Below are 25,206 nucleotides of genomic sequence, written 5' to 3'. Positions count from 1 at the left end.
TGTTGTTTTTTTAAAGGTGTTTTTCAACAATTTTACACCTGAAACGAAACGAGCCTGATGATGTCATCAGGTGCGAAAGTTGTGGCTGTTAAAAAAAAAAAAAAAAAAAAAGGCTACCGAGTGGCATTATGGGAGATGTAGGCTTGTGAAGTCTTTGGAGAAAAAGTTAGAAAAAGTCTTTGAAAATTGCTCTTTAAATCGGGCTTTTGAAAAACTATGTAAGTGAAATATTAAATCATTTTATTAAAGCTCTGAGCTATAAACAACAATTATTCCATAATTGAATAATTCAATTTCAGAGAACTAATTGATCGGTCTCTGGTTAGGATGTAAAAAAAAAAAGGCTGCTTTTCTTCATCATAAATATTATTAAACTTTACTTCTTTTTCGTTTTAGTTTTTATAAAAAGCCAAATTTCCCTATTTTCTAATAATTTAAGAGAAAAAAAAAATCTATAAAATAATTAATCGATAACATGACTTGCAGACTGATTCATGAAATAAATAAGTTACAGCCCGAATAAAATTGAGAAAAAAATCTCTCGAGATGAGATCTCAAATCTAAAAATAAATTATTAATTCATTTAGATGCATTTAAATCAGGATATTTCCCTGTTTTGGGTTTTTTTTTTTGGTCATTTAGGTGAACTGCCCCTTTAAGTTTTTCATGAGCTCGGCATGTGGACACTTGTCTCGCGACGTCTTTCCTCGTCCTCTTCTGATCCTCCGGCGAAGAGTCGGAGCTGAGAGATGAAGCTGCTCGGAGGTCAGAGGTCAAAGGTCGGAGGGCAGGAGGGGAACCTCGACGGAACGGCTAAAAACATTCGGGGGAACCTAAAAGTCCTCCGGAGACGTCACACAGTGAGACCGCCTCCTCCACGGCAACCAGGATGTCCACTCTCGCTCCTCCGTCCTCCTCGGAGCGCAGTCCCGTCACAAAAACTCTCCGTGTGTGTGTGTGTGTGTGTGTGTGTGTTTTGTGTGTGTCCGACTTCCTCTCACACACTCACACACACACACACACACACACACACACAGTTCACGGGACATTCGGTGCAGCTCCTCCTCAGCGGTCGGTGCGTCGGCGGCTCGGCCCGACTCCCCCCGTCCGTCCGTGACCCTCCCTCCCGCCCCGCCCCCCGAGCCTCAGTCGGAGCTGGCCGTGAGGCTCTTCTCCAGCTCCAGGTCCAGGTCCAGGTCCAGGGGGGCGGGGCTAAGCTGGAGGTTGCCGTAGCAGCTCTTGCAGACGCGGCTGGGCTCGAACAGCTGCTGGCTTGGCACGGGGATCTTCTGGTCGCAGCAGCTGGCGCAGAACACGTTACCGCAGTTCCTGCAGGGCGACACAGACGGGTCAGTGGAAGAGGGGGGGGGGGGGAGGAGGAGGAGGAGGAGGAGGAGACACACCTCTTCACACCTGCAGCTTATGGTGCGTCTCCGGGGCAGATCGGGTTTCAATTCCACCTCAGTACTTAAAAAAAATAAATAAAAAAACGATGCTGAATTTTGATTTAGTCGAAGCCGGTGGGAGTTTAATGGAGAAACGTTGACAGCTTCATAAACATGTTGGTTTTTTTCCGCCCCCAAGACTTTTAGAAATAAATCAATAACAACTCAAAACGATTCTTTTCCTTCGAGGCCTCGACAGAATTTTCTTTTGATTAAATTGTGATTTTGGGAGAAATCCTCGACAGATAAGAAATCCAAGAGCCGTTAGAATAATTATTTATGATAAATCTTAACTAACAATAAACAGCAAAACCAACACATGATCACAAAAATTTATGAAAAATTAGAATCAGTTGAAAAATTAGAGAGTTAGAAATACGATGAACAATATAAACAATACACTAAACACCTTTGAAACATTTAAAATGTGTTTTAGGTGATTCATCTGCTTTAAATTTAACGACGGCGAGGTTCAAAATTTCTGTTGACGTAAACAAACTCCATGAAAAGTCCGTCTCAATATTTTCTATATTCTCTGTTTTGTTTTTTTATAATGTTTGGACAACTGGGAATGAATAAATAAATCAACTTAAATGAATAAATGTGTTGTTTTCATGGGATTTGTTGACAAACAAAAACATTGAACTATTAGTATTGAGGGTCGTGCTTCATCGTATCGTTCACAATAATAATGATAATAATGCCACTTTTATTACGATAAAAACAAATCAATAGTAGTTTTAACAGTATTTTAGAAGAAGATAATACGCACGTTATTATATATCATGGAGGTTTGTTTGCTGAATATTTAAAGGAAACTTTCACGCTCGGATATAAAACCACAACGGCTGTTTTGTTCCAAACGTGTTTTCTTGAAACTAATAATAAAACGCTTTTCAGCATTTTGTCGTACCGTCGGGAATATTTCAAACCAAGATAACGAATGAAACCGACGACCGCAAGGAGATGTAAAAAAATTTTTTTTAAAAAAAACGCGGCCGTGACGTCTCGCGACAGACGACAACTGGATTATTTCAGCCCGTTCAAAAAACAACAACAACAACAACAACAACAACACCAACACCAACACCAACAACAACAGGTTTCCATGACTGGGACACACTGCAGGTTTTTTTTGGTTTTTTTTAGACACGCCCCATGCTGATTCAGATGGAAGGCCATGCGGACACACACACACACACACACACACACACACACACACACACACACACACACACACACACACACACACACACACAGTGGTCCCTGTCGCCTGCCTGCACTCAAACAAACACAACATCCTCTTAATTCACTCCGGAGTCTCCAGCCTTACTTCGCGGCCTCCGACACCATGCTGTGCTGCAGGGAGGTGAGATGCAAATGGGGGTTGGCGGGGGTGGGTGGGGGAGGAGGTGGGGGGACAGCATGCCGCCAGGGTGTGTGCTGCGGGTGGGGTGGGGTGGGGGGCAGGGTGCTGATGTGGGGCTATGGTAGGAGGAGGGTTGAGGCTGATGGAGTCCGTATTTGTTTCGGGTTCCCCCCCCTCCAACCCCCCATTAAAAAAAAAAAAAAATACCGATCAGCCCTCGACCAATCACAGCCGGCCCTCTGACGGTGTCGTGCTTGAGTCAGCCAATCAAAAATAAATAATCCTCTAAATGAAAAAGAAAATCTAAGCTGCAGGACTGAAGTCAGTCCACCTCAGAGATGAAGGGAACTACGAGAGAATGACGAGGACTCAGATGCAGCCGGTGGGGGGGGGGGAGTTAGGAGGAGGAGGAGGAGGAGGAGGAGGAGGAAGACGGTGCAGCGAGGATAAAGGGAGGGAGGGGCGGGACAGGGGAGCCGGATCTCACCAGACCTCCTGGACAGGCTCCCTGCCACTGTAGAGGAGGAGAGGGGCAGACAATGGATAAGAGCTGAGAGAACACAACACACACGGCAACACACTGCTACACACTTCCTGCCGCACACGTCTGCCTACACAACACCGGAACCACCCGGACTCGGACCCCTCCCGCTCGGAGGTTCGACCGATCCGACCCGCCGGCGGAGGACAGGAAGTACACAGCGTGACAGCAGCGACGGGGACGAGAGGACGAACCGGCAGCCGATGAGTTCATCTCGTCCCGATCCTCTAAACCGTCGGCGGGCTCGTCCGGCAAAGTATCAATAAACGATCGATCGATCGAACGGCCAGTTACAGCCTGAGAGAACGACTCAGCAGAAGGGAACAACCCCGATGACATCATCAGATGAGGGTTATTATGGACTGGGCTACAGCTTTAGCTGAACGCCTGCTCTACCGGGACGTTCAGAAAATGATCATTCCGGTATCGACACTTTTTAGGTTTTGTTTTAGTACCATGTTTTTTTTTTTTATACATATATAAAACACATTTTTAACAAAAAAGAAAATGACATCATACATAACAATACACATTTTCAGTTTTCATGCACTTTAGTTCCCTCGACGCATCGCAAGTTATCTCCAGACGCTACAATTTACTGACGGCACCTGAACGCCTCATCAGGAGATTCTCAAACGGGTGAGCGGAGAAAAACTACGTTTGTAAACGTAGAAATCCGGCGTTCCAACGTAAGATTTACTAACTTTAGTTTTAAACGTAACAAAAGTTCTGTGTTTTAAAACCGCGATTGAAGTTAAAGGCATTTATTAATAGCAAATGTTATCGAAAGCAATTTGAGCCATAAAAGTGGTCAAAGTTCGGCACCCGAACCGTAATCTGTAATGTTTACCGGGCGGGGAGGGGCGGAGCCAAGACGCCCGGTCGAGCAGTATTATGGGATGTGTAGAAATCAGCGTCACACTGGGGGACTAAACTCCTTTTAATGCGAGAACAGGAAGTGCACACTTCCAACTTAAAAGTCTTCGCGTGGACAGTTACGAGCCACCGAGTTCATTCACATTCAAATATATTAAAGCTGGGACGGAGGAGGAAATGCTGCTGATCAGACGTGTTTAACAGAACACACTGAAGTCTTTTCCACCAGAATAAACATGATAAAAAGGAACGAGGTAAAGTAGTGAACGTCTGATTTGGAGCTCTCGTCTGCAGACTTTTTTTTTTTTTTTTTTTTTTAAACGTCACAAAAGTCTCTTGACGATGAATTTAAGTCCTCGGCTGAAAGAAAACAGGAAGCTCATTCTGCAGCGGACGGACAGACGTGAGCTTTAACGGAGGGAGACGCCTCAGACGTCGACGGGCGGGAGAGTTGGTTTGACAGCGACCGAAAGGCCTGAAGACGCTGTAAAAAATAAATAAAAAAAAAACAAAAAAACCCTCAGTGCTCACCTGCAGTGATGCCTCCTGGTGGCGAGCCAGAACCGGCTCTCGCAGCCGTAGCACTGGGCCGCCAGGTGGTCGGGGTACCAGCGGGTGACCTGCAGAGCGGAGTGTCGATTCACCCAAGTCTACAGAGCGGCAAAAAAAAAAAAAAATACGTACAAATACGATCCGGTCCGTCTCCGGCCCGCTCACCTCGGTGTCCTGCTTGTCCACCTGCTCCCAGCTGGCCTCGGAGAAGAGCTCGGTGCTGCAGCGCGACAAACAGTTCGGGTCCAGGTTGTACTCGGAGTCCGTCATGGAGGTCTGCGGGGACACGTCGGACGTTACCGGCGGCAGTTTCTCACCTTCCCGTAAACGGATCGGAGTGTCTTTCTCTATCTTACCACTTCGTCTCCGACGTCCCCGTTGATCCGGTGCGAGCCGCCGTGCTGCTGGTTCTCCAGCCGGCTCCACAGCTCCTGCACCTGCTTCTTCAGCGTCTCCACCTCCATCTGGTGGCCCGCCTCGATCTGCCGCAGCCGCTGCTGGATGGCGTCCGTGTGCAGCGTCAGCCCGTCGTCGTCCAGGTGGCTGCGCGACGGCTGCTCCGGGCTGACGGCGGCCCGGCCCAGCAGCGCGTGGCACCAGCGGTGCTGAGTGCAGCTGCCCCGCGGGTGCAGGATCAGGGAGTTGCAGCTGGCGAGGGAGACCTGTCGACTCAGAGAGGCCCGCTCCCCGTTCCCTTTGGCCCAGTGAGGACCTCCGCAGGGGTCCCCGTCGGCGGCGCTGTCCCCGTTACAGAGGCCGTCCCTGACGAGATCGGCGCTCACGCACTGAAAGGCACTGACGGAGGGTCGCTTGCTGCCCCCGTTTAAAGTTCTGACGGAGCCGTGCTCGCCCGTCTCCGGGCCCCTCTCCTTCCTGGAGCAGGGCGCCGGGCTCCTGCCGTCGCTGCACGGGGGACGGTTCAGACAGACGGGAGGCGGCGCCGGCGGCTCCGACCTGCCGCAGGCCTCTTCGGTTAAAGTCTCCGTGGAGCTCTCCATCAGAGACGCCCTCTTGTCCGCCAGCTCCGCCGGCTCGGAGACGCCGTTGTCCGACTCCGAGTCCTCGTCCGCGCCCGGCTCCTCGGGCGACGTGTCCACGAAGCCGTTAGTTAGAGTTCTGAGGGCGGCGGGCGGCTCCGGCTCGCCCGAGCTGGACTCGCTGGGTCCGTGTGCGAGCTCCTCCCGTTCAAAAGAGTTCTCTACATTCTGCTTCACCGGGTCTTCTGCTGTGGGAGTCGCCTCAGCTGCCGGTCGCTGCGGCTCCTCTTCCTCTCCGCCCACGCGGGAGGAAGAGGAGCCGCCGTCCTCCTCGGCCTCCGCCACGCCGTTTTCCGGATGGTGACCGTTCGACAATATTTCTGTCTGCGTCTCCGTCCCGTTGACGTTCGGTAACTGACGCTCCTCCTCGACTCGGACTTCCGCCTCCGCGTCGCCGGCGGTGCCGACGCGAGACGCGGCGGCGGCTGCCGCCGCCTCTCTCTGAGCGTCGGCTCCCGCCTCTTCCTTCGTGGCTTCCTGGAGAATGTTCTCCATTTGGCCTTCGGCCACGCCCACCGCCACAGAGAGCTCCGCCTCCTCCGCGTCCTCTCCCGCCGGGTTCGCGGAGGCTCCCGGTCTGAGCTCGGCCCGCGGGCCCCGAGGCTGCGGGCTGTCGTCCAGCTCCGAGTCCGGTCCGTCCGGATACGGCCCCGCTCCGTTGGGCCGGACCTCCTGGTCCTGGCCCCCGCCTCCGTCCGGCCCCACGGCCATGTTGAGCTCCAGCGAGCGCCGGTGGTCCTGCCACTTCTCGTTGAGGCTCGGGTCGCTGGAGCGCCGGTTGGGAGCCAGCGAGCTTCCCAGCTCACAGGCGCTGGGCAGGTTGTCGAAGGAGCGGGTCTTCGTCCGTCTGAGCGGGAAAACGAGAGAGCGATTAAAAACAAAACAAAACAAAACAAAAAAAACTGCATTTCATCGCAAATCCGCTCGGCGTGTTTGACCGCGTGCGACGCACGATCGGAACACGTCCGGTGCGCAAATCAAACGTCAGCCTCGTCAAAACAAAGAAAGAACGCGGCACAAACGTAATGAAAGAGAAGCGTTCAGAGTTTGTGTAAAATATGTCAACATGAAACTGAAACCGACTCCCGTCGCTCCTCCGCCGGAGATGAGCGGAAACCGAGCAGAGAAGAAGAAGAAGAAGAAAAAAAAAAAAGAGTGTAAAGCAGAAGGAAGCCGGACTCGTCCGGCGGCGGGAGTCCTCGAGCCGTGTTTATCTTACATGCAGGAGGAGGAGGAGAGAGGGGGGGGGGGGGTCGGGTTTCCAGCGTGCCAGGCTCACCTGCCCAGGGGCGCGTCCTCCGGGTTGGCGCCGGGCACCGGGTAGGGGGCGCAGGAGTCGTCGGAGGGGGTGGTGGGGGAGGAGCTGGGCAGGTAGACGGCCGTCCACAGCATCAGGTTCCGTACGTGGCACACGGGGTGGAGAACCTGCGGGAGGAAAAAAAGGAGGAAGCGACAAATAAAAAAAATAAAAAAATCTGGGAGGGAAATCTGGCAGATGAGTTTTTTTTTGTTTTTTTTTTTCCCTTCACGCCGAGTGGAGAATATTTTTTTTACGACCCACAAACACAAAACCGACAGCAACCACAAAAATGCAAATCTCAGAGGGGGTTGTCGAAAATACTCGGCAATCGAGATTGAAATGAGAACAATTAGCGATAAATCTTTAAGAGATGTTGTGAAATACGTCGCTGCGGGGAGGGTGTCAAATTAAAGACTCTTCTTTAAAGAACAGAACAGAAAAGAAAAGAAAGACAGACAGACAGAAAGAAAGAAAAAGACAGTAAAGAATAGAAAGAAAGGGAAAGACAAAGAAAGAAAGGAAAGAAAGGAAGAAAAAGAAAGAAATGTTCGGTTGAAGTTTCCCCATATTATCTGTAACCCGGGTGGTCATGTGACCAGCAGCAGCGTGACGTACGGTCTCCGAGTGTGACGAGTACAACATGTTCCTCAGCGTGCGGTTGGCCGGTCGGAGCAGCGACCACACGGAGCAGGTTCTCTCCTGGACGTGACGGTCCTCACGCTCCTTCCCGCTGTTACACAGGAAGGTACCGAACAGACAGGAGTAGGTGTGCTGCACCAGCTTCACCTGCACACACACACACACACACACACACACACACACACACACACACACACACACACACACACACACCTTGAGGTACGACAGGAGATGAAACGGCAGCGTCCTCGAAGGACCTGCGAATGCTCCCGGGACGTAGAAATGTTTAAACCAGAGCGCGAAACACCGAGCGTTCTGACGTGAAGGATGTGGGCGGAGTCAGACTCCACGTACCAGGAAGGCCTCGTTGAACTCGAAGGAGCAGGGGAACTGCCGCTGCAGCTGGTGGACACAGTCCAGCCACTGCAGGAAGACGGGGCAGCGCTCGTTCACGTCCTCCGAGTTTTCCCCGTGGCCGCAGCGGTCGGCGAACTTGTGGCCGAAGTCCAGCCACTCCGTCTCCACCAGAACCTGGAAGCCCTGCGCGAAGACGTCACGAGAACTTTTGAGTAAAAAAACAAAAAACGAAAACAAAACGAAAAAAAAAATCCTGGTTTCACTGCTGACACGCTGCGTCCGTACCTCGATGGTGCGGTAGTACGGGTCCAGCAGCAGCTTGGACAGAGCCACGATCTGAGGCGTGCGGTCCCAGCCGTCGGAGCAGTGCACCAGGACGGGCCGGTGGTCCCGGTCCACGGCGTTCACCACCAGCAGGGCGGCCTTCAGCAGCAGCGACAGGTGCTGCAGCCACTTGGTGCTCTCCAGGGCAGAGAGCCAGCTGCAGGAAAAACAAACACATCGCGGGAGCTCGAGACACGTTTCATAAGGGCGCAGACAAAGGATGTAAATCATTAAAAAAAAAAAAAAAAAAAAAAAAGAGGAAATATTCAAGATGTTTTTGGTCACTTGCGTGACTCCAAAAGAAAGAAATGAAACAATGTCAACAATAACTTTAGGAGTTAAGAGATGTTGTGAGCTGGCTGCTGTGTTTGTTTGGATGTTTTTCTGCCCCCCGGTGGCCGAACCGATTAACGCAGCTTTTAAAAATCCAGGTGTAAATAACACTTCAAAAACGTAACAGGAGTCCTGAGTCCACGTTGACCTACTTCAATTAGGAGTAAATGTTTCACTCGTTTTATCTTATCTGGGTTATTATTGTAGGTACGGTTTGATTTTTTTATTGTCCGTGAACCAGAAACAGATTGTTCACTTTTGGCTTTTGAAGTTTACAAGATGAGGTGTTTTTGTTTCAGGTTCAGCTTTTGAAAAAGTCTAATAAGTAACGAGAAATAGTTTCATCCTGCCGTGTTTTCCATAAACACTATAATAAAGTCTGTGCAGAAGTCACATAAAGAGGCCCGCATACGTATACGAGTATACGAGTGCAAATTGTCCCGAGTGACTTTTCCTCGTCTGTTTTGATCTCCAAACCACGTTGGATAACTCGAACCGGCGCGGCTCAATTACAGCTCGTCGTAGCGTGGAGTCTGGGAGTGCAGACGGGGACGAGATCCTCCGACGGGATCGGGCCAGGCCCTTCTTTCTAAATCAAGAGCAGGTGTACGGCCGGGGCCAAAACACAGCTGTGATTACTTGTTACCACCGGTTGCGACAAGCAAAGCGTGGGAGCTTTAATAGTTTTAGCCTGCAGGGTAGTAGAGATCCGGCGAGGGGAAATCTGGAGGCGCTGCTGGAGGCATTAAAAAACAAAAAAAAAAAAAAAAAAAAGAACATGAAGAAGAAGTGGGGGAGGAGAAAAAAAACAAAAAAAACCCCAAAAACCTACTTGGCTGGATCAGGCATCTGAGTGCAGAGGAAACGCAGAGACTGGAAACTCTTGCGGATGGAGTGGATGTTGGCCATTCCCATGAACACCACCTCGCAGTTGGGGTAGTACTCTGCAGCAAGGGGGGAGGGAGGGGGGAGGGATAAATAAATAAATAAAACAATACTAAGGCGAAGGTTTTAATTTTAGCACAGACAATCGCATTTGCGGTGAACTGATTTCCTGTATCGACAAGCACACATTGACCTAATTCTCCCGGTAACAACGGGGCCTTACCGGGGCATTCGCAGCCTCCCCCCTTGGCCCTGTTGGCCACGGCGGCAGCGTAGGACCGGGCGTCCAGGATTAGTAACTTGTGGGGCTGGATGGCCAGCGTCTCCACCTCGGAGCTGTTGGTCATGGAGGACTCTGAAAGACACGCAGATTCAAGGTCGGTGCGAGCAGGACTAGATACCGAGATCTGTGCGCTTTTTGTGTTTACGCCGGCTGCTTTCGGACGAGCCCCGACAGGCCGGATTGCGCAACACGGCGTCTTCGCAACACCTTCGAAAAAAATACCTGCGTGCGTGTGTGTGTGTGTGTGTGTGTGCGTGTGCGTGCGTGTGTGTGTGCGCGTTTGAGAGCGTTTACCGAAGTCGGTGTCGGGCAGGTCTGAGCCGTTGGTGTAGCTGCCGTTGGGGACGTGTTTGCGGGAGCTGCCGTCCACGGCGCAGGCCTTGGCGATGGACTGGACCAGGTGTTCGTCGTCGGCGTTCCTCCAGCCCCACCAGCTCACCTCGGGCTGGCCGCAGCGGGCGATCACGGCGCCCGTGCTCAGGTGTCTGCGTGAGGAACGGGGAAGTTAGCCGGAGCGCTACGGCATCGTCCCGTCTGCCGTCTCGGGAGGGAGGGGGAGGGGGGGGCAAAGGACGACGCTGTTTATTCGATCTGAGCTCGAAGCTTATTAACTGGAATATGAGATATGAGACGTCTATCCATTATAAAGTTGTCTTGTACAATAAAACATATCATATTTCAGTGTTTCCCGTAGACAGCCTTGGGAGGGCACCTCCATAATTAGCCATTAGCAGCCTCATTACTTTCAGTACATACTAGGAGGGTGTATTTAAAACATGCTGATATTCTGGTCCAATTTTCAGCAGTTTAAGGTCGAGGTTTGTCCTTTGTTGGCTTTTATCGCGTTTTTTTTTTTTCTTTTTCTTTTTTAAAGATTTAACAAGTAACATTTGTCTACCTTCATGAAACATAGACACGCAGCAGAGCAGAGAAACAGCCCGCCCTCCCGAGACAATGGTAGAGGAAACACTGGGTTTGACTTCTCGAAGTTTAAAAACAATTATTAGTTGGTGTATAAAATGTCAGAAGATGGTGAAAATGGACCACTACAAGTTTCCTTAAGTGCAAGTTGACCAGTTTGACAAAATTAGTTTTGTTTAGTTTATCATATAACATCAGTTAGACCAACAAGTATTCAAATTGGTTAGAAGCTGTGATTTATTATTTTTTTGCTTACAAAATCTTACAAATCCGCAACAATTAAAATATTATAATATTTTAATTGTTGCAGATTAATTTCCCGAACGAATCAATTAACCAACCATCAAATAAAATAGTCTGATAATGAAATGTGGCTCTTTGGAACTATAAGGGGTCAAAAGTAGACGTTCTTTTGTTTTCACGAGGCAAAAATGTTGGAAACCACCGGCTGAGGATAATTTTCCAGCCACCGGGGCAAAAACCTCGGTCTCGTATTTATTTCAGGTGCTGTGACGCACAAAGTAACAGACCGACAAAGTGGCCGTTTCTGGTTGGAGTAGTTTTCCAAAACTGAAGATCAAAGTCCTCCGAAGCACTCGAACCACATCTGACTGAAGCTATGACACACTGACTTTGCACATTAGTTAGTGCTTATGGTGGCGGTGGCACATGATGCCTGCAGGGAGTGTGGCACCGACATATAACCATAAAGATGCCATAAAGAGAACATTACAATAAGGAAGCTTTATAATTTTGGTGCGGCGACGAACACAAAGTTCACCGACTGGTTTTCAGAGAGCAAAACGCACACGAACCTATAAACCACGGCCGGAAACCTCTTCCAGGAGCGGAAGGCCGCCACGTTTTCCAGCTCCTTGTCGGTGATCCAGGCCGGCACCAGGAGCTGCTGAGGGTAGCTGGGGCAGAGCCTGGCGGGACGGAGGAGCACAGAGCAAAAGAGGGCTCAGCAAAAGTTTCTCTCCACAGACACCTAATCCTGGGCCGGACCGCCTTATCTGCCCGGGGCGCAGAACAATAACACAACCACCCACTGTCTGACACACACACACACACACACACACACACACACACACACACACACACACTGACTTGTGCTGTTCGCCAACAAAAGCAAAAAAGGCCGGATCCGTTTTCTAGATGGACACGCCGGCGCTCTCCCCGATGAAAAGCCGCTCTCACCTGAACTTGCTGTTGATGTCGGATATCCTCCAGGCGTTTTGAGTGTCGAAGCCCATCCTCTCCACCTCGTTCTTGAACCACGAGGTCACGTGTTCGCCTGCGGAGACGGCAGACATGTCCGATAAAAGACCTAGAACATGGTGGAGGGGGGGTGGGGTTTCTGTTTGGGGTTTATGTGAGGAACACGACGGGAGGGGGGGGGGGGCACCTGGTCTGCACAGCTCGCCGTGCTGCTCCTTCTCGCCGGCGTACACCTCCATGCACCAGGCGTGGAAGGCGAAGGAGAAGAGGTCCTCCAGGCGAGAGGGGGGGCGCACCACCACGTTCAGGCGCTTCAGCCACTCCTGACCCTGCTCGAAGGTGGGGAACTGACACCTGGTGGGGGAAGGATGGGAGGGGGGCAAAACGGCAAAGGCCGGCGTTAAACCAAATCAGCACCGCACAGCATATCACTGAGCCTCTTTCAACGCTTTCAACCTATTGCGCAATACTTCAGAAACAAGCCCTGGTTTCATGTACTATTTATTTTAGCTTTTAGTGCAGCTACCCTTAAAAAGTATGTCCTGTTGCATGTAGTGTGTATACAATTCATCATAATAATTATTTTTTTTTAAACACCTTGACCTTTGACCTTTCTCGGTCATATCGGTCACAATCCACAGTGCAACACTTGAAGTAAAAAAAAAAAAAAAAAAAAGGATGCGATTTGGAAACAAGTACTCTTCTTCGACCGGATATATTAGGACATCCTGGTACTTTTGACATACTACATTTCACATACTATATACTATACAGCTGTACTACAATCCCACCAAGTATACTTCTTTTTTGAAAAGTGCACGAAAGTCAACGTTGAGGAGGTTTTTTTTGTAGCGACATGTTGTGGATGCCACACGACGACGTCTTAAGAGGAAGTATTTATCGACGTACTTAATCGAGGTCTGTCAGAGAAACAAAATACAGATCAGCGCCCCGCCCGTCGTCCACAGTTTAAAAACGTCCCACAGGTTGTTCTGCATCTCCAGATAAAGAGCTGCTTCGCCTTCGTCCATGAAATCCGGTTAATCTTGGACCGCCGGCGACGGTCTCCTTCTCTAGTCACGACGGCCCTTTTGCATTTTTTTTTAGAGTATTTGACCCTTCACCCCGGCGCCTCCTATCTTTGTCTCAGGGCTGCTTATGGCGACCGGCAGTGCACGAGGTCGCAGGGACGTCATGAGGATCTCTTTCCCCCTCGCCGATAAGAGGACCCGAATAATGGAGGGGGAAATTCTTTTGCTTCAATTTGATTGAGGGAGGGGAGTTGTGTGTGTGTGTGTGTGTGTGTGTGTGTGTGTGTGTGTGTGTGTGTGTGTGTGTGTGTGTGTGTGTGTGTGTGTAGTGACATGAGCGTCTGTATATGTACAGCGAGCTGTGGTATACAGTTATAATTCAGACCACTTCATTGTGTTACTATGGCGATGGCAGGTCTCCATCTTTTAGTAAACATATCTTTTTTTTTCCGTTATTGACAGCTCATTCTCGTCCCTGACGTCCGTCTCTCTGCTCTGCGGGACACAGAGAGGGAGAAACGGAACATTTTGGGGACTTCTGTTTAGTTCGATCAATACGTGGCAGAGGCCGGTCTATTTATCAACTTTATTGCAGCTGTCAGCGCAAGCAAACTTCATTTCCTAGGGTTGGTTGTGTTTACGAGGGGCTCATCTTTGTCAGACATGCAGTTTTACGGCCCTACGATTCCTCTCGTTCTCTTTTATTTGATGTGCCACGTTAAAGTGCTGCCACGGCAACCTTAAAGCTACAGTCAGAGACTTTTGCGCGTAAATGAACGGCCGTTACAGCCGAGGCCTCGACAGATGAGCTCACAACAATGATGACGGAGCCCATCGACGCCAGATAAATCGCACCGTATTCATACTTTGTTTACTCCGTGAGACCGTCCTTTGCCAGATGAATAAAAGCTGGAAACGCTCCGCAGGAAGAGACTGCACACCGGACTTCCGCTCGCCGAGCTGGCTAACTTCCAGTTCAGCCCTCAGCTAACTTGAATAAAGAAAACAATTCAATCACGCAGCTCTTTACAGACTTTCCAAATGCTATCAGACGGAAAGGATCGAATCCTGATGGTGGACCGAGTCATCGTGCGGAGGGATTGTGTCGAATTTTATTTCAATTGTTCAGCTTTTATCCACCCGTTTTACAGCCACAATAGTAGCGACAGAGTTTTTGTAACTACTCTCCCTCATAATACTGCAAGTTTACCCCGGTGTCTGTGTTAAAATGAATAAATCCTCGCCGATTCCCGTGACATCGAACGTTTTGCGTCATAAGTTCTCCTCCGACTCGATGCGGAAAGAGAAGTTTCCTTTTACCGGACACGCAACGGGAGGAGGCGCTTCCTACCTGACGACTTTGCAGTCCTTACAGGTGACGTGAAGCTGGAACATGTCCCGGCACTCCACGTTCTCGATGAGCTGAAGAGGCACCTGGAAGAAGAATGAAAAACCAAAAAAAAAAAGAAAAGAGAAAACATCAAAAACGGACGTCCGCTTCAGATCGGATGGTGCAGGTTGTAATTCTCAGCCGTACGTCTCAGGCGACGCATGCTCGACGCCGGTCTGAGTACCGAAAGCGTAACCGACCGGCCGGACGCATGCAGTCAGTACGGCCGGCGTGGCGGACCGCGACGGCCCCTTTTAGTGAATTAGTGGTGGTCAACGCGGTTAAAACGCCTTTCATGCCGAGGAAGCAGCCGCAGTTTGATTAAAACGTAACTTAACTGTGCGCTGCTAAAAAAAAATAAAATAAAATAAAAAAAAAAATGTAAAAGTATTCAAGTCACACAAGATTACTTTGTCCAGGTGCTTTTTCCATTAATTTTTTGTTCACATCACATCTCCCTCCGCTCTGTAAATATACATAATCCTCTTAACTCTGCAGCGCAAATACACACTCCATACCAGATCCTGAAGACGCCCCTCCCCCCCTCCCCGAGCTGCAGTCTTATCTTTTATAGGCAAATTCCATCCAAAGTACAGAACTGTCATGTGCTCATGACTTTAGAGCATACTTTGAATACTGCGGGGAAATACCCCCGCTGCTTTTTTTTTTTTTGGACTAAGCTCCGTTAATTAGTTAAGAGCACTTTTCAGCAGCGCGGCGGGCCTTTTCGACGAAGGTCGACGTTCACGCACGGTTCGGCTCGTCGGCCGGTCGTCGATCCAGCGTTAAAAAAAACAAAGACGAGCAGGATCGTTACTGCTGGTTAACAGCCACACACACCAACACTGTACAAGTACAAGTCAACCACTCCAAAAAAAAAAAACAACAACAAAAAAAAAAAAGCCGTGCAGCTCTGCCGGGTACTTACTGACACCTCACAACAACAACTCTATCCAAAACAAAACAGAGAGAACAATAATCAAAAGTGATGCGTGTTTGATTCGGGGAACTATTTTTTTTTTTTTTTTGTCTGGTGTCACCACCGGATGTTTTTCGAGCATCCTGTGGCCACAATTTAAATTCCTGCCCTCTAATCTACATCCCTAATCTGGCTGCTGTCAAAATTCCTGGGCTGCTTGTTAGCAACTCTTCCAGCACCTCCTCCTCCTCCTCCTCCCACCACCACCACCACCCCGATCTGTGAGCTCTGACGGATCTGCCGTGCGATGCAGATGCCTCGTCGACCAAGTCCAAATGTGAGCGAGGAGGAGGAGGAGGAGGAGGAGGAGGAGGAGAACATTTGGCTCTGTCTGACGTGAGCTGGAAGGTCACCGAGGTCCAATTAAACCCCAGCAAGACAGGAAACCCTCGGATGTATGCAGCAGAACCACTGAATAAATCCAGCGCATATGAAAGATTAAATAACCCCAACCCCCCCAAAAAAGTGAGTGACGTTAAAAACTGCAGCTATTAATTCAAGTATAAACTTTGCTTTGGATAAAATAGTCTGAAACTGAATTTGAATCTGCAGCTATTCTCATTCTTATCCAACTTTTAGTACTTGGAAGTGCAACAGAAACACGTCACTCGACTCGACAGCCCAACTAAAGCTCAAAATTTAGGCACCCTTGTAAATGACTGAGGCTCAAAACGGTTCACCCCTTTAAAAAAGTGAAATGATTTACGATGATGATGATGATGATGATTAGACTTTTTTTTAGGAGGAGGAAGTGAGACGAACATGATGGTAGCACATGATTCGTCATTGCACAACTTCCCGGCTCCCTGCACGTCAGCGGCGGAGCAGCTCGGCGGTCCGAACGCAGCATCTGCTCTTCCCGAGGGCACTTAAAGAATCATTTCCTCATCAAATGATAGTAAATTTGAGAGCAAAAAAAAACAAAAAAAAACCATTGAAGGAATCGCATTAGATAGATTTGAGAGATATGGCGCCGCACATAACAAAATAAGAGTCCGCCACGTTGTTGTGTAGTCCTGGAATCCACAAGATAATACTGCACAAACGTATTATGCAGTATATATATATATATATATACACATACATACACGAGTTTATAGGCGGAGTGATAAGTCGCTAAGTGGCCAGTCGGGTCGGGGAAGTATGAATGTTTGAAATCAGAGTGCGGTGAACATCTTTGTGATGGGGTGGGGGTGGTGGTGGTGGTGGTGGTGGGGGAGGAGGGGAGGGGAGGGGGCACTTGTTCTTTAGAAAGGGACCACACTTGGGTAACAAAACTAGTCTCTCTCTTAACACGGTGAAAAGAGACACACACAGAGAGAGAGAGAGAGAGCGAGACAGCGACAGTAAGAGAGGGCCCTGACTGTTATGCATCCCCCTCTGGAGCCACTGCAACCATGGCAACGCCAAAGTGCAGAGAGAAAGCGGAGCGGGCAGGCGGGGTGCGCGAACAGAGGTGATGAAGAGTCACGCGGCGCTGCTGCCAGCGGAGATCAGGTCTGTCTGAAAGGGGGGCCCGGCCCGGTCGCCACGGCCACCCGGCCCTCTGTCCATTCACAAAACAATAACACGCACTTTCCAGCGGAGACGATGTGGCTTCGTCCTGCACTTATTTTTTTCACTTTGCTTTTTTTGCGAGCCGTCCGACAGATATCTTCCGACCCGAGTCACGCGCCCTCGAAGATACTCACGTTGACAACGGACTCTTTGAACTTGATGTGTAGGCGGTAGTTGGACATGGCGATGATGGCGTCCTCGGCTCTCCCCACGTACTCCGTGAACTCCCCGTGCAGCTGGGGAAAGGGCACCTAGCAACAGCGGGAGACAAAAACATGTGAAACAAACTGCCGAGTCACACAGATCTCCATTTCTGATGATGCATATGCACACGAGGGAGGGAGGGGGGGGGGCATGTTATAATCATCATGGCCTGTATCAACACTTTTTTGTTTTACAAACAGCAGTAGTTTTACCATCTTTCCAAATTGGATTTTTGGGATACGAGATATGCAAAAAACAAAATGGACGATGACCAAACCCGTCATTTTGAGTGAATCATAAACCGTTTGCACTACTGCAGGTTTTATTTTATTTTTTTGTTCCTACTAATTTAACCCTGAGCCACAGCGCCAGAGTGCTTTTTCACAGCGCCCGGACGAACAGGAAAAAAAACTGCTGAATATGGAGAGAGAGCGAGAGAGAGCCGGCGTGTCTGACTGAGCTTGATGACCGGACGTCAAGTAGCGACGACGTGTTTAGCCCAACCTGCCCCGCCTCGTTTAAGATGGAGTGACACGTTCAGGTGTCATTTTAGTTTCAATCTCAGCTGCTTTCGAAGCAGAGAACGGAGAAATGTCCCCCTGTCGAGTTCAGCCGAGTTTGTAACGTTTAGTAAAACCCAATTCTTGTAAAGTTAGCTGCTGGCTGAGACGGCAGCGACACATCGTTTAGTTTGTAGTGACTTCGCGGTTTTAAAAACAATATTTTAGTGTAATTAAATATAAATCCTGCTCAGAATGTATTATTTCACACACAAAAAAATTACATTTAAAAAAAAATAATAAAAAAAAATAAAAATAAAAAAAAAAAAAAAAATATATATATATATATATATATATATATATATATATTTTATACTATAAAAGAACCAACAAGAGTGTTGGTTAAAAAAAAAAAAAAAAAAAAAAAAAAGTTTAGAGTATGGATAAGATAAAAACAATATCTTAACCACTTCCATCTGGATGCTGAATAGACCAACTGTGATGGGGTAAGAAATTATACATCAAATCCATTCACTGTAAGCCTTGTTTTATTATTATTATTATCATTATTATGGCTCACGACTGCCCACCCGACCCCCCAAAACCACAGCCCTCCACAAATGTAGGGAAAGCCCTGCTGTGTAACAACACTTTCAAAAAGAGCATAAAGCAGCTGACTGACAAACACACCAACACTAAGAAACAACAAAGACAAACCCAAATGCCGGAACCACATAAATAGACTAATTGGTCGGACGGTGAGTGCTGCTCCGAGCAGGAGATGAAAGTCTGTCAAATGGTTTTCTTCGTAACAACTTCCCTCAACAGAGCGAGAAAAAAAAAAAGAAGACTTTTTTCTAATTCTCAGAACAGCTGAACTGAAGTCACGTGTGTCATGGCGGTTATGTAACTCATTATAGAGAAGAGACTCATCCACAATATTTACACATAAAAGTCAGGTTGACTGTTGTGGGGGTTGTTTTTTTTTTTGTTTGTTTTTTACAGCACAAGATAAGCAGCTTGCTCACCTGCATGTTTTCCTCCTCCAGGACGGGGGACTTCTTGGGGAAGATCTGATTGGCCTGGATGCACTCCAAGCTCTGCTGCCCCTCCTCCTCCTGCGGAGAGAGGAGGCCTGTTAACTGTATCACAACACGCAGATTTCTCTTGAGTTGTAATCTGGCTTTTGAGACACTAGTCCGGGGATGGCTGGCTGAGTGTTTCCTTATTTACCACCCGGCTCCTGCCGCACACTCGTGTACACGGACACACGCAGCTTTGACCACTGGGGGGGGGGGGGGGCCTCATCTCCTCCCTATTTGCTTTGCCTCCCTGCCGCTGCATCATCTGAGCGGCTCTCGCATTGTTTGGAAATGGCCGAAGTGTCACAACCCCTGTTGTAACAGACAGTTGATACAAAACGGATCTGACGAGAGCTGCGTTGTTCGGCCGCCCGCGAATCCCCCCCACCACCACCACCACACACACCGCTGTGTTCAACTGAGGCGAACGTACCAAAAATCACCCTTTAAACAAAGTAACAGTCAGAGCTCTAAAGATCGAAACAGACAAGGTGATTAATTTACCCTGGAAAGAAAGGAGATATTATAAATTAAATATTTAGTTGGCAGATGTAAATTGTGGATATTCCTTTTTTTTTTTTTCCCAGTTTTTTAGCAGACGTCTGTCGGCTTCCACGGCGGCGCGAATATTTGAGGTCACGGCGGTGGTTACGCAAGATGAACATATTTCACAGGATGCATATCAGCGGGGAATGCGAGGCATGGATATACAAGCAGAGTCTAGGATTTTTCCTCAAGGGCAAAATGGGTGGGGCGGGGGGGGGGGGGGGGGGGAAGTCAGGCCTTGTGCTGACAGAGATCGACAGGACTCTGCGGCCTGTGTTTTGTCAGGAGCAGAGTTTAGACAGCAAGATCGAGGTGGTTAGAGGGAGACAGAGAGATGGCAGATAACGGACAGCGGGGGCACATCCTACGGGACGCTGGCTCAGCAGGAGCAGAGCCGATACACAACAGTCGCCACGGCTGGAGGAGCATCGTGCCGAGGCCGGCCGGCCGGGAGGAGGGGGGTTCAGCCGCCACACAGCGACGTGCCAAGAATAAAATAAAACTCTCACACACACACACACGGTTCAGAGAGGCGACGCGTCCAGTTCCAGTGATTGTGTCATGATGCAAACGATACAAAACGCATTTCTGCAGCGGGAGGACACTGAAAGTTGCCTCCGCTCAGGCAAGCGACCTCGGAGGACCTTTGACACCGCCGCAGCTGACGCAACCGTCTGCTTCTTGGTAAACAATGCTGATTAAAAAGTGAAAAATCAATGGAGAGCTCTGATCCTGCAGACTGTAGCCCGGCCACGGGACACGCAGCACTTATTATCCAAAGTGAAGTTGAGACACTTTACCATGGCCCCCCCTGTGAAGGAGCGCGGGTCACCCGACGAGGAACTCCGGCCCGGATCGGTCTGTACACAAAAACAAAAAACAAAAACACACTCAGTAATTCTGATAAAAAAAAAACACGTACATCATATACAGTAAAACGAAAGCGGTCATAATCGTCTGAAATGCCGTCGGATTACATTGTAAACCGCCCCAAACTTTCCCAGTTTAAGATCCAACGTTTTCCGCTCGCCTCGTAAAACACGTATCCTGACAAATTCTCACTGTCGGTCATTTACGGAACAATCTGAAACTGAAATGGAGATTCTGTAAGAGTTTGTTTGCCGGTAGTAAAAGTAACAATTCAAATAATGCGCTTTTTAGGTTTTCCACGTTGGCCTGAGACAGTTAAAAGTCCTACACTGTAAATGCATGTTTATCCGGACGCCGTGGTGCCTGAGGGGTTAAGACAACAACCACAAACTGCAATATCTCCAGCTCGACTCCGGCCTCGGCTGCGTTTCATTCCTCGTCTCTCTCTCTAATCTCATTTCCTCCCGTTTCTCGGCTGCCCGCTCTCCCGAGAAAAAAGAAAAGAAGAGAAAAAAAAAAAGGGCCCGGATACATGATTATCATTTAAAACAACGTAATTCTAGCGATGTTTTTTCATCAAATGTCCCCCCCCCTCCCCCCCTCCCGCCCCCCGAAGAGCGAAATTTGAGTCCCCACGTACCAGATCGCCGCGTATCCCTCCGGATGAAATTCCTATCGGACGTCAACGAACGAAGCTCTCTCTCTCTCTCTCTCCTCTACGGGAATCTGCAGCGGCTCCGACGGCTTTTTGTTTACGCCGCGGCACGTGAGCAGTCATTTCCTGGTAACCCGCGGCGGGAGGGAGCGGCCGGACCCCGAAGGCCGCCGGAGCCGCCGACCCGCTGCATTCCGTGACGTCGAGCGCCGGGGATGTTGCGAATAACTTTCTCAGGGGACGGACGCAGGCGCCGAGCCGGCTGCAGACCGCGATCGACTGGCGCGACCGGCGAGGCCTTCCGACGGGCGGTCGCGTTCAAAACGTTCAATAGCGAATCAATTCGACATGAAACGGTATTACAAGGGAAGGCTTGGCCTTCAATAGCAGGATTTAGGCCTCCAGTAAAGCTGGGATTCAGTCAGTTGTATTAATAGAAGTAAAGAGGGGAAGAATTTTTTGTTGTTGTTGTTTTTTTTAAAGCACTGCTAACTGCAGTTCCAGAAGAATATTCCACGAAAGCGTGTGATCGATCTTTTACACTTACCACAGACAAATAAGCGACGGACAACAAGCAGTCCCGATGATCCCGTTTGGAAACTCTCACACGTCAGACATGGAAATCTGTGGAGATTAAAACCGAACGATGAAGAGGAAGAAAACAAACAAAAAAAAAAACACTTCTCCTCACAAACTTCTTCTACATTTTGAAAAACAAGCAGACTTCCTCACTGAGACGTACAGTACGAGCTACAGAAGCTCTTTTGATTCCCTGGCAAATATAGATGTACTGGTGGTCACGGCGGCTTGCATGCGAGCTCCGAGATACCACTTAAACTCAGCTGCAGGGGGGGGGGGGGGAAGAGAAAAAATAAAATAAAAATAAAAAGCCAGCTGGATCTCAAAGCACACTGAGTCTACGGTCCAGCTAAGCGTACAGACACGGTTCGGTCACTGGAACTGATCATCTCATGGTCGCTGACAGAAATAAACAAGAGCACTGCAGCTCCATACGTAGTACAGTTTTGAAGATCGTGCAGTGTACAGATGATTTTTTTTTTTTTTGTGTGTGTGGCTAAATTGCCCAACGATGCTCAGTTACGAGCCCAAACGTCTGCTCGAGCAAAACGCAAGTTAGCGGAGCCAAACTATCACCGTATTCAGCTGCTGGCTGGTAGAAGTTTCCTTCCCTTGAAACAGCTGAAAAATGTTATTCACCTCGAGCGCTCGGAAAATAACAACTTCTTTTTTTTTGTTGTTTTTTTGGTCAGGTATTGTTGTAAACTATCTCTACAGAGCTCATTCTTGCGCTTTTTTGTTTTTTTTTCCCCTGTAAGGTGATATCTCCTCTAACATCTCTTTTCAAAAACACTGGGCGACCTGTTCGAGATCTCTCGGCACACAGGGCCCGCAAACGCTTGGAAAGGTCAGCTACTCTTTTTTTTTTTGCAAGGGACTGAAATCTGATCTAAGAAGGTCAGCGAATGGGGCAGCTCAGGAGCTCCACACGCACCTTCTCGGGAAACATTTAAAAAAAATAAATAAATAAATAAAATGCCCGGGGACGCGAAAGAAGACACAAAAAAATAAATAAAAATTAAAAAAAATCCCCCTTGTTTCAGCATCGCCTGGTCTTTGGGACAGTTGTGAAAGCAGCCAACAGGGGGGAGGGGGGGAGGAGGAGGGTCATTACTTCACTCAGTGAGAGGAGTCCAGCTTTCACTTCTGCTTGCAGCTACCTGATAAAGCCTATCTGCCCCCGCAGACTGGGCTCATGACCCGCTCAGTCTGGCTGAGTTCAGTCACACAGGGAAGGCTAAGCCCCTTAGAGCCTTAACGTTACTCCTGTCCCGTGACAGGCCGGCGTGCATCACAGGCTGCAAACATTATCGAGCCCACAATCTCCTGCATGTTGTTGTTGTTGTTGTTGTTTTTTAAATCAAGTTTAAAAAAAAAATAATAATACAGACTTTGAGGGGAGGGAAGGTGATGACGTGACACAACCCTTCACGTGCACGTCCAGGTATATATATATATAAAAAAAAATGCTTCGTAGTGTTATTTCCAAACACGTAGCCTTGGCAATTAAAATAATAATAATAATAATAATAATAATAATAATAATAAGCTGCACTCGTCCAAAAAAAAAAAAAAAAACACCCAAACACTCACGGTGATTTTTTTTTTTGAGTTTTTTTTTTTTTTTTTTTTTAATAGATGCATCAAGTACTTTGCAGCGTAACTAGATACGAAGAAATCCTTTAAAAAGTCAGGAGCTGGCGCCACTAGTGATAAAAAAAAAAATTAAAAAAAAAAGGAGGATCAACAGACAAAAGTAACCTGCTCCTTTTTTCTTTTGGGTGACGTGAAGCTCGATTTTTTTTTTTTTTTTTTTTTTTTTTTCTGAAGCTATCCGGCTAACGTCCATCGAATAGCTCCGACGCGAGCGAGCTCAGCGCTCAGCCGCCAAAAGTGTTTTTATTTCGGATCGCAAGAAGTCGACGTGACGGAAGTCCGACTACCGGTCCGCGGTCAGCCCCGCTGCGGGGCGACCTCGTGACGCTCGGCGTTTGGCCATTAAGCTGGCTGGCTAGCGTTAGCCGGCTTGGAGAGAGGGGGGGGGGGGGGGGGGGGGTGCACTGTTTTTGTTGTTGTGAGATGGAGGGCGGACCCCGGCGCGGAGGCCTCCCGTCAAAACACACCGAAAAAGCAACGGCTTTACAACCGGCGGACTCACCAGCGGAAACGTGCGTCGAGAAGAAGTCGGGAGCCGAGAGATTCATCCGAAAGCCCGCGCGGGTTACTGAAGCGGCACGCCGACCTCGATCCAACAGACGCTGGTCATATTCCGAGCCGAAGGCCAGCTTTCACTGCGTCCCCTTCCAGCTCCGAGCAGCCGTCGCCATCGCCGCGAATTCTCCAGCCCGACGAAACCTTACGTTGCGTCTGACGTCATCGCGTCAGAGCGATGCTCTTTTAGGGGTGGGGGGGGAAAGGAGGTGGGAGGGGCTTAGGTACACCATGCGGGTACGATCATGTAAACAGTGGGCAGCGGGGCAGCGTACTGCCACAAAGGCCGAATATAATACACGGTTGATGGGTTTAATTAGGAAAAATAAGTGTAACTGTCACACTTACGTGGAAAAAAATATGTTATTAAATTCCAAAAATAAATGTAATTGTTAGTTACTGAGAAATAAAATATGTAATTGAATCACAGTTACTATTCTATTCAATGTTGGCGATTACAAAAGGGGTCACCTCAAAATATATTCTTTCTTGTAAAAAAAAGCTTATAGAATATAAGACTAATTTTTGCCACAGAGTAATTATTAGTTTTTTTTTTCCCTCGTTTGAATTTGCACTGTTTCTCGTGTGCCAATCAAATCAAAGTTCATTGCTCGCAGCGAGGAGGTTTGCCATGTCGTCAAATAAGACGAGGAGATATTTAAAAAGAGTGATTCGGGAACCGGCGTGTAAAAAAACTGTCTCCAACCTTGCTGGTAGTTATATCATCACTCAGCATGGAGTTTACCTGAACGTAGACTTGGTTTGAGGTTATGGTGTCATTTTTACTTCACTGCAGTCAGTTGTGATCAACATACTTGTGATCAATCCAAACATTGTAATATTAATTCAATAGAACTTTTAACAAAAGTTTGACAATAATCAGTGTCGAGTTCTGTTGTGAGGTCTACACCTTAGTTTGAATGTACTTTTTATCACTTATCAGCTTTACTGCCTGGTTTAAAACATTTGTCAGAAAAGTAATCAAATGTAATGAGTTACATTCTGAATTCAATCAGATTGAGAAAGTGTCCACATCATCATAATGATGAAGCATGATTCATAGTTAAAACAAATTGAAATAGATAATTTTGTTAAAGCATACAATACAAACTACAGGGAGGTTTTATACTGGCTTTATACACGTACATTTATGAACTTGTTCGCGATAATTCGTTTGCATATATCCATACTCGAGTGCTCATTCCTCGCCATAAAGAAATAAAAACACAACACAGCAGGATCTTAAACAATTATGTATTGACTGATGGCTTACATATGCAATTTCATTTCCAAGACGCTTGGCATACCTTTGTCCATTCTTTAACATTTCATAGCCTGACGTGTGAGGCGTTTCGACAGTTATTTAAGCCTGCAGGAAACTTCTCTTTATTGGCTCACAGCTGACTTTCAGATTTTTCTTTGTGACAAACCCTCAGTGCCAGAGTTGTAAATATTGTTTCTATATTCGTAACTCTGAACGCAACCATTCAAGTTCTGCTAACCAGTTACTTCATTATTT

General features: G+C 48.1%; 1 protein-coding gene across 7 annotated transcripts; it reads right to left on the bottom strand.

The window, feature by feature from the left end:
* Positions 1-1,045: 1,045 nt before the first annotated feature.
* Positions 1,046-23,828, bottom strand: mtmr3 (myotubularin related protein 3). Of its 7 annotated transcripts, none has more exons than XM_069166104.1 (22): positions 23,635-23,828; positions 21,445-21,521; positions 20,173-20,232; positions 18,773-18,862; positions 17,175-17,291; positions 15,433-15,453; positions 14,466-14,548; positions 12,271-12,437; positions 12,063-12,159; positions 11,678-11,791; positions 10,236-10,426; positions 9,882-10,013; positions 9,606-9,717; positions 8,402-8,597; positions 8,114-8,299; positions 7,736-7,906; positions 7,100-7,245; positions 5,140-6,667; positions 4,949-5,059; positions 4,763-4,851; positions 3,302-3,328; positions 1,046-1,329 (listed from the first exon to the last, which is right to left on the bottom strand). In XM_069166104.1, exons 3-22 carry the CDS (start codon positions 20,173-20,175, stop codon positions 1,146-1,148), a joined length of 3,765 nt encoding a protein of 1,254 aa, XP_069022205.1. In that variant the 5' UTR covers positions 20,176-20,232; positions 21,445-21,521; positions 23,635-23,828; the 3' UTR covers positions 1,046-1,145. The 7 variants fall into 7 exon arrangements, with proteins under 7 accessions (XP_069022205.1, XP_069022202.1, XP_069022207.1 ...); XM_069166103.1 differs by adding an exon at positions 1,404-1,467 and having other exon boundaries at positions 1,217-1,329; positions 12,063-12,437; XM_069166101.1 differs by having other exon boundaries at positions 12,063-12,437.
* Between the last annotated feature and the right edge of the window lie 1,378 nt (positions 23,829-25,206).

The sequence above is a fragment of the Embiotoca jacksoni genome, unplaced genomic scaffold (genome assembly GCF_022577435.1).
Source record: "Embiotoca jacksoni isolate LCO1_2020_lvr unplaced genomic scaffold, fEmbJac1.0.p SCAF_37, whole genome shotgun sequence".
Classification (NCBI taxonomy): Eukaryota; Metazoa; Chordata; class Actinopteri; family Embiotocidae; genus Embiotoca; species Embiotoca jacksoni.
This window is presented reverse-complemented; position numbering and strand designations above follow the sequence as displayed.